Source organism: Salarias fasciatus (genome assembly GCF_902148845.1).
Source record: "Salarias fasciatus chromosome 7 unlocalized genomic scaffold, fSalaFa1.1 super_scaffold_4, whole genome shotgun sequence".
Classification (NCBI taxonomy): Eukaryota; Metazoa; Chordata; class Actinopteri; order Blenniiformes; family Blenniidae; genus Salarias; species Salarias fasciatus.
In genome coordinates this window covers 25,320,058-25,332,203 of record NW_021941229.1, presented here as the reverse complement: position 1 = coordinate 25,332,203, position 12,146 = coordinate 25,320,058, and the positions used below count along the sequence as shown (strand labels likewise).

At 49.0% G+C, this 12,146-nt stretch overlaps 1 protein-coding gene across 7 annotated transcripts in view; it reads left to right on the top strand.

The window, feature by feature from the left end:
• The window catches only part of dnm1a (dynamin 1a), a 46,302-nt gene that overhangs the window by 19,605 nt on the left and 14,551 nt on the right, over positions 1–12,146 (top strand). For 4 of the 7 annotated variants that reach the window (XM_030085282.1, XM_030085283.1, XM_030085281.1 and 1 more), the window contains exons 11-16: positions 326–412; positions 1,195–1,265; positions 1,363–1,414; positions 2,009–2,020; positions 4,817–4,846; positions 5,098–5,211. In XM_030085282.1, coding sequence (XP_029941142.1) covers positions 326–412; positions 1,195–1,265; positions 1,363–1,414; positions 2,009–2,020; positions 4,817–4,846; positions 5,098–5,211 — 366 coding nt within the window. The remainder of the gene's footprint in view (positions 1–325; positions 413–1,194; positions 1,266–1,362; positions 1,415–2,008; positions 2,021–4,816; positions 4,847–5,097; positions 5,212–12,146) is intronic. The other 3 variants (XM_030085288.1, XM_030085285.1, XM_030085284.1) reach the window with 1 other exon arrangement.

Genomic DNA, 12,146 nt, shown 5'->3' with positions numbered 1-12,146 from the left:
GCTCATGGAAAAAGCCCCACAGTGTGCTGGGAAGAGAAACCCTCTCTGCCAAGAACATTGTTGATCCTGTGTTTGTGGTAGAATCTCAGACTCCGCTCTCGTCTCCTGCGTTTCTCAAACACCGGCAGCGTTTCTCACGTTTGAGCCGGTTTAACGTGAGCAGAGAGCAGAGCGGCGTCTGGGACCAGCCCTCCTCAGCACGCCGTGTTTTACCGTATTGATGGAACTGTGTGCCGTGGTTCAGTCAGACCAGTGTGTGTGTGTGTGTGTGTGTGTGTGTGTGTGCTTCTTTTTACGACCCACCGACTGTTTTCTGTGCTCACAGCTGGCTCAGTATCCCATGCTGAGAGAGGAGATGGAGAGAATCGTCACTCAGCACATTAGAGACAGAGAAAATCGCACCAAGGACCAGGTAACACAGAGAAAACCCGTTTACTCCACGTTTAGAGAGAAAACCTGTTTACACCGAGATGTTTAGAGTGTTTAACAGTGAACAATATGCTATCAGCATTAAAAATAGAAATATATGGACATTTGTATCTGTATGTTCGCTCCCAGCAACGGCTGGATCCTCATCAGATCCTCAAAATGCAACACTTTTTTCACTTTTTGCTTTTCGGTATGTCAACACATTTGCTTGGAACTTCTTCAGTGCTTCTGTTTTTTTGAGTAGTTGGACCAACTTAACGGAGTTGGTTAAATTATTAAGGGCTAAATAAATGAAGTTACTGAGTTACACATACATTTAATTTCAAAGTACTTAATTGGTTTACAGTTCAAGTAAGCTTTGCTCCCACACTGAAAAAGAAAATGTTGGTAAAATTTAATTGAATTGCTTCAGTTGAAAACACCTAAATGAATTCAGTTATTTCAAATGAAGTCAAAAAGTTACAATACTCTAAAAAAAAAAAAAAAGAAAAAAAAAATTACACGAGCATTTTTAAATGATGTTAAAACTTTTAAGTTCGTATAACTTTAAAATCGCTTTGGAGAAATCTTTGAGTTGCTGATAATATAGAAGATATAAAAGTATAGATCATCATCGTCATGTCTTCAGCAGAGAGAAAATGAGGTTCAGAGGTTTACCTGGATGACGGTTCATAACAGGGTTAAACTAATCTAACCAGATTCAGGTGTTTACATGAGTCCAGTGGTAATCAGATTAGTTTTCAGAGCCTTGATTCCTCTGCTCAGGTGCTGCTGTTGATAGACATCGAACTGTCCTACATGAACACCAACCACGAGGATTTCATCGGATTTGCAAAGTGAGTGTCTTCTTTTGAAAAACCGGTTCAGATCTGCAGTGTTCGGTGGTTTTACGGCTGTAACGACAACCTGACGTGTCCTGCTGTGATTGTGCAGCGCTCAGCAGAGGATCAACCAGATGAACAAGAAGAAGGCGGCTGGTAACCAGGTAACCAGAGACACGTCAGAAACACGCCGTCCTCCGTTAGCACTCAGCGCGCCGCTCTGCACAGCCGTACAGTCTGCCGTTACCCGGGCAACCGTCCATACCCCCGTACACCACCGCTCCGCCGGACGCTACACGCTAATGCACAGCAGCTGTGTGATCGTGAAATGAATTGATAAGTCAGAGTGATGACAGGAAAAAAAAAAAGAGGAGAGGAATGCACATGTAGTTTAAAGCTTTTCCTTTTTTTAAAAAAAATGAGAGTAATGAGAATAATCGGACAAACAGCCGAACACAGAGACGTCAGATGGATGTAGAAAGCAGAGGATCGTGACGGCCTCCAGCCTCCATCTGGATCCCAAAGTGAGACTCCTGCTTTCCTTCGAGCTGAATGGAGACAGACAGAATCCCTCCGTTTCACTTCCTGCTCCAGCTGGAAGCAGCTGTTGCCTGATGTTCACTTCACCTCCACCTCTGGAGTTTTACTCTTCTCAGCCTGTTGCTCCTGTGTTTGAAGCTTCTTCTGAGTGCTTCTTTCTTTTTCTTTTTTCTTCTCTCTGCTCTTCTCTTCCTCCGTCTGTGGCTTTTCTGCTGTAGGATGAAATCATGGTGAGTAGTGTGTGTGTGTGTGTGTGTGTGTGTGTGTGTGTGTGTGTGAGATCCTCTGCATGTCTGCAGGTAGGCTTGTATCAGACTGCGTTGTGTCGGTGCGCACACTCTCCCTGTGTGTGTGTGTGTGTGTGTGTATGTGTGTGTGTGTGTGTGTGTGTGTGTGTGTGTGTGTGTGTGTGTGTGCGTGTCTCCTCTATGCTCTCCTGTCCACGGCGGTTTTATGAGTGTGTGATAAACTGTAGCGGAGCTGCTAGTAGACGGGCAGGTGGCTGTTGTGGACGATGCTTGGCTTCCTCCCTTTCCTGTCTTTTTCAGCCATGTTCTTCCTGCAGACACATAAACACACACACACACTCACACACACACTCACTCACACAGTGTTAGGAAGCTAAATGTGCTGTAAGCTGATATTCTGCACAGTTGGGCCCTCAGCGTTCTTATTTAATGCTCTCCAGAACCTTTCACTCCTGTGTAAAGTCTCAGTGTGGAGACTTCAGGCTCGCTGGGCCTTGGCAGGAAACAGTTGCAGGAAATAGTTGCCCCCCCCAACCCCCCCCCCCCCCCCCCCTCCAGCAGACGATTGAACTCCATAAGGAGAAAGTCACATGTTGAGTAGAAAGAGAAGCTGAAACCAGAAGAGGAAACTGATGGAACTGAAGAAATGTTTCTGTGCCGAGGGCTTTTTAGAGCGTAAGAGGAGCTGGAACCGCGCTTCTGGGTGAATGCCAATCCTCCTAATGTTCTTCACATTGCAAGATATTATTGTTAACAGCTGTCGGGAAGCCAGAAACAATAAAAATCAAAACTCTTCTCGTGCCCCTGGGACGCCTTCAGATATCTGGAGACTCCGTCTGCGGAGCCTGGACCTGAAACCACAGATTCACAGAAAAAGATTATTCTATTATTGATTTTTTTTTTTCAATTTCTCATGTACAATCAATGAATTTATGAAACCATATTAAATCATTTTATATTCAAAATGTTATTTATTGATTTTTTTAAAATCTGGTTTCATAAAGAAATAGATATGTGTGTCATCTGCATAGCAATGAATGCTAATGCAGGGCTTCCCTGAAGAATTTCCTACAGAAAGTGTGTATAACGTGAAATATATGGGTCCAAACACAGAACCCTGTGGAACACCGTGATTCACTTTTAATGAGCTGAAAAATCATGAACAAAATATCTGATGAATTTTGATTAAAACTAGCTTATTTCTGTTCATTGAACCATCATATTACTATTTTTTCTGTGAATTGGCATCGAAAAACAGACAAAAGAATCAGTTATTGTGCGTTTTCGGAGAATCACACAGTCCAGACTCGAGGCTTCACCCTGCATTTCCTGCCAGAAATCAGTCTTGTAGTTTTTTCCTCTGACACCGAAAGGATGAAAAACCCGCAGCGTGGCAGACACATGGCACCTCCACCGTCGTCATAACAACCACCCAGCTTAGGGTCGAAGGTCAGAGGGGAGACGGTAAACAAAGCGGTGTTCTCTTCCTGTTTACACGTGGATGTCACCGGCCCATTAAGACCCCACAGCTCCTGTTCTCACTCAGCTGCTCCTGACTGGAAGCCTCCTCAAAACGCGACAGAAAAACACTCAGAGGATTCCCAAGAATTCCCTTTAAACCTCACATTATTTTCCTTTATCTGATATACTTTAAATACTTCATAAAGCAGGGATTTTCTTACAAATCAAGATATTCAAATGTGATTTCAAATTCAGATTTTTACAGTAGTTAAGTACTTTTTCGTACACATCTGAGTAAAATCTAAAGTAATGATCTGAGTATTTTTTATTTACGTCTACACTGTCAGATGTTAGGAAAAAATCTAATATAATTAATTCAAACAAATAAGCTAGCTTTAGTAGTACTTTCGTAGAACTTAAATTACAAACTTGAAAAGGATACACAAAATATAGCTTGTTTATAGTAATGCAATTTTTTTTGAGAAAATAAATGCATCAGAATACTTTGAAGAAATACAAGTGCAGCCTTTGTAATCTATTTATGTATGTATACAGACAAGATAATTAGGTTTGCTGAGGAAGACAATGAATAAAATCTGCCAAATGTATTCATCTTTGCCTCAACAGTTTCATTCATTTAATTTAATTAACCACACCAAATATTTTGAATCCTTTGCAACAGACTTTAGTTTTTATTAAAAAGAAAAAAAACTCCACATTTCTAATGTACACTACCTTAAAAAAAAAGACTATTAAAATTTCAAGAGGCCGTTTATTCTTTAAATTCTTTTGAGGCGTTTGAGGCATTAATCAGTTGGGCTGGCATCACCTCGTTTCACTCATAAACAGAGATTTCCTGTAACAATCCTGTGTAATGAGAACTGGGTCCCAACACAGAGCCTTGAGGAACTCCACTGACATAAACAAACGCTGCTCGGTCGATCTTCAAGTGTTTGTTGTAAAAGTTGGATAGTCTGTTGGGGAGAGAAACAAAAGAAGGAGTCGAACACTGATCTTACAGTCTCTCCGTCCATCCCAGGAGGGCGGAGCTTCGTTCAGGTTTTTCATCAGGCAGCTGAGTTCAGGAAGATGCAGTAAACCCGCCTCGTTTCACTGCATGGTTTGGTTCCGAGCGTTTGACATCCTCATGGTAGCGTCTTGACTCCCCCCCCCCCGCCCCGCCGCTTGCTGTCCCCTCGCTGCCGTCCCAGCAGCCAGCTGTCATGCCCCCCAGCAGCTTTGTTGCACTTGGCCTCTGCTGAAATGCCGCGAGCTGCCGGAGCAGCTTTGTAATGTTCTCTCCACATTCTCATTCAGCCGGAGAGAGGAGTTAACGATCGGTTCAAGGTAAATCACTCGCACACCTCCTACTCTGTGTGTCTGTAGTGTGTGTGAGACGGCCGGAGTCAGGCGTGAGAGGCCTCCAGAGTGTGTCCAGTCCTGTAGCACCTCCACTAGAGTCAGTCCAGTCAGTCCCGCTCCGCCGGCTCGGGTTGAGTCCCGCAGGCAGCTTTAATGGAAATGTCTCGTTGACTGTGTGAAGAGTGAGAGCTGGAAGGACTTGGCCTCACGTGCGTGCGTGTCTGTGCGCTCCCCAGGTGATCAGGAAGGGCTGGCTGACCATCAACAACATCGGCATCATGAAGGGAGGAGCCAAGGAGTACTGGTTCGTCCTCACGGCCGAGTCTCTGTCCTGGTACAAGGACGACGAGGTGAGACGGACTGTTAGCCTCCTGAAGGTCGGACCGCTTCAGCATTCTGGGTGTGTGTGTGTGTGTGTGTGTGTGTGTGTGGGTCAGTGTTCTCGTATGGTCTCTCTCTCTGACCGCTCACAACATCAGAGCTCTGCGAACCCGCCTCACTTCACTACCCAAGAATATATGATTTAAAGCCCTGTCTACGAGACTTTTCAAGTGAAAATGTACTGTTTTCGCAATGATAACACACACACACACGCACACACACACACACACACACACACACACACACACACACACACACACACACACACAGGTCCAGGAGAACCTGGACTGGGATTCATGACACTCTGGAGGAAAACATTGTTCTCGCTGTCCGTCTACCGAGCAGTTTTCGTAAAGTTGCACCCTGGGAACTGTTTTCCCTGCACCGCTGCCTCACAAACAGACTCCGAAAACATACTGAAAATGTTCCTTTTTCACTCGAGGACATGGCTGTGTGAACGGGGCTGAGGACTGTAGATTTAAAGCCAGGGAGCAAAGACTTTGCCTCGCCGCTGATCTTCCACCTGAACACCAGAATCACTCAGAGGAAGGTCAACTTTAACGCGAACCGCCGAATGGAAGGCGACCCCGGCGCTGGCGTCCATCGATACACAAACATAACGATGCTGCAGCGTGACGATGCCCCGGCGATAGGAGCAGTGGGATGTAGAGTGTTGGGTTTTTGTTTTGTTTTTTCAGTTGTTGACCGTCAGCAAGCTTGCAAAGTAAGTTCTTGTTTGGAAAAAGATCTAATTTTAACGATCTATTTAGATCCGGACGCTCTCTTAATTGCTACATAGCTGTATTATCATATTGTTAGCATTAGCATTAGCTGAGCAGCCCGCTCTGACCTGTAATACCGCTCTGTGCCTCAAGGTGGTGCAGTGAGTCTCTGGAACTCTATCCACTCGCTCTCAGTCCAAGAAGAAGGAGCAGCAAATTCTGACTGAAGCAACAGGAAGCAGTTAAAACAAACAAGTGAATCTCTGCTGCCACCTAGTGTGCAGTACTGGTATTACCTAAATATTACACACTGTACCTTTAAGATAAATACTGAAAGCTGCTGGTAATTTTACAACATCAGCGACAGGTCCTGACAAACCTGGAAACTACTTGAAACTCACAATTTAGTACATAAAAGCTGAAATGTTTGGTAATAAGATCTGGTTTTTTACCACAGTGATTCCTCAAGAAGTGAACGGCCGTGTCGAAACGTTCTGGGCTTCATCAGGTTTGGTCGTTTCAGTGAACTGTGGCATATCTGCACATTTACCACAGTTATAACAGACATCACAACACTCGCTCATGTTTTCCAACAAATGAAAGAAACAGGAGAGTTTGATTTCCTGTGAGGGTTTCTGTGTGTGTGTGCGTGTGTGTGCGTGTGTGTGTGTGTGTGTTCATTCTCTCAGTTTCTTTTTCCACTTTTTCGTTCCAGCTCAGCCCGCTGGTAACTCTGAGTCTTCGGGGTCATGCTTGGAGCTCGTCTCCGGAGCGCCGTGTCCGTTTGACTCCGCGCTCCGGAGCGCCGTCCCATGATGCTTTGCAGGACTATTAGGAGCTCGCCACAGTCTCAGTGTCTCCGGGTCTTAGCCACAGCCGCTCGCTGACACCGGGCTGTGTGTGCGCGTGCGTGCATGTGTGTGTGTGTGTGTGTGTGTGTGTGTGTGTGTGTGTGTGTGTGTGTGTGTGTGTGTGTGTGTGTAGTACTGAAAGGACTGTTTCTAAAAAGTCAGGACCCCCCAGAATGTCAGACACCAAAGCTGGCACACACATGTGCATACCAGAGCCCCCCTGACCTGTTCCCAATTACACACACACACACACACACACACACACACACACACACACACACACACACACACACTCATACAAGCTGCTTCCAATAAACTTAGTTCATTTGAAAAGAAAGGGCACAGAGTCAGAGAAAGACTGGAAGAAGGAGGAGAAGGAGGAGAAGGAGGAGAAGGAGGAGAAGGGCGACGGCCAAGACTGAAGAAAGAGTCTGGAGCTGATGTTTCATTTCCACCGTAGCCCTCTATATAGTGTTTCTCCTTGTCATCCCTCTGTCTTTCATCTATACCTACTTTCCGTCTGAATCCCTCCTCCTCGCCCACTGCAGCAGCCCCGTCCCCCTCTCCTCCACCCTCCATCCTTTCCCCCGTATTTATTTAAAGGTGGAGGCTCAGAGACCTAACAGCAGCAGCGTGAGCCGGTGTTACGGCTCAGCGTCGGGTCTGCGGCGCTGCGTCGGCTAAAAACCGCAGAAAAAAGCGAGAGAAAGGTTCGGTGCTGTTGTTTTACGCCGGCGGCCGCGGCGCTCCGAGTCCTGCTGGAGGTTCAGAGCTGCACCTGGGTGGAAGTCTGCCAGAACACACACCATCCATCACTCTCTGCTCAACGCCGGTCCCGAGGAACTTTCTCTCAGTGTTTAGCGCACACACACACACGCACACACGCACACACACACACACACACACTGGCATGTTTCTTTTACACCAACACGCAGCACAGCGCACCACCGTTTTATTGGCTGCCTCTTGACATGGGGAAAACCCTTGCCGAAGTCAGGCAACACACACACAGACACGTGCACACACACACACACACACACACACACACACACACACACACACAGAAACACACAAACACACACCACACCACCCCCAGACACTAATAATAACTTTCAACCCAACTAGTGGTGCCAGGATGTTTTGGTTAGCGTGTGTGTGTGTGTGTGTGTGTGTGTGTGTGTGTGTGTGTGTGTGTGTGTGTGTACAAACCTTCTGGTCCGTATTACCGCAGGACATGCCAATTCTTTGAATCAGGCTCCTCTGCAGCTTAAAGCCGAGGGAGGAAAATGTGAATGGAAGAAGAAGAAGAAGAAAAAAATGTTGACACGACTGTGATTTTACAGTTTCTATCTTCATTAATCAAACGCGTTCCTGCTCACACACACACACACACACACACACACACACACACACACACACACCTATAGCCTCAGCAAGACAAGTATCATATACCGCTTATACAACCTTTTACTTCGATCTATATGGCTCTGATTTTAATCTGTAGGATAACAATACAGAGAGAACAAGCGCTCTGGTCGAGGACAAATTGCGATCCAGAGGAAAAAAAACCAGGAGGGACTTCCTGTGTTTCCCGCGTCGGAGCTTTTACCCTGACAGGCATGTGAGGCATTAAACGCAGATTTATGACATGTGGCGGTCGAATGCTTTTAGGTGAAAGTTTAGGTGACTGGCGTGAGCGTGCAGCTCGAGAAGAGGTCAAAGATGCTTCAGAACTGGTGCATTAGAAGGACATGCTGTGCTCGTGCACATTATGATGGATTAACAATGAATAATGAATCAATAAAGAGTAAAATAAATGATTAGCTGCTTCCATGCTGACCTGAGTTCAAACTTTGCTGCACTTTTTTTTTTTAAATTGAACTTTTCTGCATGTGTCTGCAAGATAAACGAGAAGCTGAGAAGAGAGTAGACATGAGTAATCGATCAGGCCTGAATGAGAATAAAAAGACATAAAAGATGCTGCGACGCTCCTGCGTCAGCGTTTTCTCCTGTGGACACGTCACCCTCCCGTACCGATCACTGCTGAGGGCAGAGCTTTTCGGGGTGACTGTATGCGTGCATGCATATGTGTGTTTGTGTGTGTGTGGGTGCGCGTGCGCATGCACGTGCATATGCACGGGTTTCCCTGCTCCGGCTGTAAAGCTGCCAGAAAGCCAGACTGGCCTGGTGATCCCAGCTGTAAACATCCTGGGGGGAAACGGCCGACTGCTGCCTTCAACACACTCCCCGGGAACACGGCTGCTATACGGCGCGCGCGCGTGTGTGTGTGTGTGTGTGTGTGTGTGTGTGTGTGTGCGTGCGCGCGCTGTGACTTATACATGCATGGTTCCTCTAAATGGAAACAGGTTGGTTTGTGGTTTTGGGTCCTGCGGACGAGACGCCGTGTGAATGCTTCAGCCTTCTACTTCTATTTGAGTGTGTGTGTGTGTGTGTGTGTGTGTGTGTGTGTGTGTGTGTGTGTGTGTGTGTGTGTGTGTGTTTGTTTCAAAATAATGCCGCTGCGAGTTGTTTCTCTGCTGATCAGACGCAGGCCGGCCTGCAGGGCCGCCTGGCGCCCCCCGGGGAGGGGAAGCCGGCGGCGTGCGGCGTGGGGGGGGGGGTCTGGACCGGCGATCGTTTCTCATGATGTCACCTCCAGACTGTTCAAACACTCCCTGTTTTCGTTTTTTTTTTTCTTTAAAAACACACCGGATTAGCCAAACAGAGGCGGTGACACGCGGCGGCGGTGCGGCGGCGGTGCGGCGGCGGCGGCGTGCTTCGTCCGGCGGCTTCACATGGTCATTTGAGGTGAAGCGGCCGCTGATGCAGGAAAAGTGGAGACGTAATTGCACATTTTCCTCAGCGTGAGGCGGAACCGTCGTTTCTTTTGCTCTGGTCTGGTTCTCTTGGTTTCTCTCAGATATTTTGGTTTTGGCTAGAAAAGTAAACGGCGCCCTGAGCCCGTCGTCAGTCCGCCGCTTCACTGTGTCTGATTGTGCTTTTTCTTTTTATTACATCTGGAAGAGGCGAAATGAAGACAAACTCGGAAACAACGTCACATTAGAACACTCAGCTTTATTTCAGAGACGACATGACGTGCTGCAGCGGGCCGGGCCGGCCTCTGCGGGTCAGGGCGACTCGGTTCGGTCAGATTTGAGGGTTTCCGGCGCTCGTAAATCCGTCCTGGGCGAGGGCGAGGGCAAAGGCCTCTGCGGCGGCTCTTTATTTAGCCGGCCGCTCCAGATGTGCGGAGGGCGGCGCTCCGGCTCGCCCCGGCTCGCTCCGGTCCCGGCCCGGCCCGTGATTCCCCGGCCAGCCTAACCAATGTGCAGACTACTGTACAACCACTACTTCCTGAACAGGTAGTCTGAACACTGGGCAGGCGGGCCGGGCGGCTGCAGGGGGGGGGGGGGGGTCTTCACCCGGCGTCTCCAGCCCGTCTGACGGAGTGAGCGTGTGATGGGATGGAGGAGGAGGAGGAGGAGGAGGAGGAGGAGGAGGAGGGAGGTTACACAGAGGTGATGGCCACCGACCGGAGGGTTGAGTGACGTTCCCTCCTGCTTCCCGCTGTGAGGAGCAACATTCCTCACCGAGGAAAACACACAGAGGCGTCTTCCAGCCTGAGAGAAACACACAGTCACCGTTCGGTTAAAACGAAAAGCGGCTCCTGGGCCTGTTTTCGGCATGCAGAGACCGATAAACCCCGCCGAGCGACGGGTCGTCCACCTCCCGGGCCCGAGTCCGTCCCGGCCTGACCTCCAGCGACCAGGCGGCTCCAGATGCTCCCGGAGCGACGGGCGCCGCCATCGAGCCGGGGTTCGTCCTCGCGCCGGACGGACAGAAACGTCCCTACCTGCGTCTTCCGGGCCGATCTCTCGCTCTTCCTCCGCGGCGCCCGCTTCACCTCCAACCCGACGCTCGTGCACGGTCTTTACTTCCCCCCCCCAAAAAAAAGCAGGCGGAAGAGGAAAGAGGCGAGCAAGGTGGGCCGGCGGGAGGCCGACGTGGCAGACGAGCGGCCGCCGAGTTCTCCTTCCAAGAGCCAGAAGGAGAAAAGGAGCGAGAGAGAGAGGAGATATGGAGGGAGAAAGAGGAGGAGCTCTCCGGCCCCCCATTCTTCCTTTCTCCTCTCCTCTCTCTCTCTCTCTCTCTCTCTTTCTCTCTCTCTCTCCCCCTCCTTCTTGTCTGCCGTCCCACCTCCTCCTCCTCCACCTCCCCTCCCTGCTCTCTTTTTCCCCCTTTTTCTCTTTCTTTCTCTTCTCCGGCCGATGTTGGAGAAAGTGGAAGGTCAAAGGTGAACAGGAAGTGAGAGGCATTCATTTGGCGTGTGTGTCGTAAAGTTTGGAGAGGGTGTGAAGGATGGAGGGATGGAGGGATGGAGGGACGTCTGGATGCATCCCTCTGCTTTTCGGTGCATGTACGAGTGCTTTCTGTTTCTTTTTTTTTCTTGGCGGGGGGGGTGAGGTTTGAGTGATGGATGTGTGTGTGGGAGTGCGCCTGGATGCGAGCGGAGGGCAGGAATGTCGGCGTTCTGCTGGCAGGCGGGACGGAGCTCTGTAACAACTCCAGATGTGCGGCGCTGTGGTCTCCGTCGCTCCCGCTCCCTCTGTTTTCACTTCTAAAGCTGATTTCCTCTCGCTGTCCGACTCGAATAAAGGGCCCTTTATGCAGCTCTGCAGACTTCCCAACACACACACACACACACACACACACACACACACACACACTGAGGGGTGGCGGTGGCAGGAGGGGGGGTGGGGGGTGAGTGCTGGTTGGACGAGTGACATACTACTGGTAAATCAGAGCCAGAGCGAAAAAACGTGTGTGTGTGTGTGTGTGTGTGTCTGTGTGTGTGTGTGTGTGTGTGTGTGTGTGTGTGTGTGATTTCACAGTCAGTCAAAGTTCTTCACCTTCTTCTGATCACACACGTTAACGTCGGTTCTTACTTGTGGCAGACAGGAGTAATCAATGCCAGTGTTTCCAGGTGTGTGTGTGTGCGCGCGCGCGCGCGCGCGTGTGTGTGTGTGTGTGTGTGTGTGTGTGTGTTGTAGCCGTGGTTTCTGAGCTCCAAATCAAAGCAGACTCAATCCCAGGAGACGCAGGTCGGCAGGACTGCTGGAGAAGGCGGAGGGAAAGTGAGAGAACCGGAGAGATGAAAGAAGAAAGCGAGTTAAAAACAGAGAGGAGAAGAAGAAGAAGAAGAAGAAGAAGAAGAAGAAGGAGGTGGAGGTGGAGGAGGAGGAGGAGGAGGAGGAGGTGGAGGTGAAGCAATTGCCTGGCGAGACGAGGAGCGAGGCAGGAGTCTGCCCTGGCGGGCCGTGCAGTGGCAGA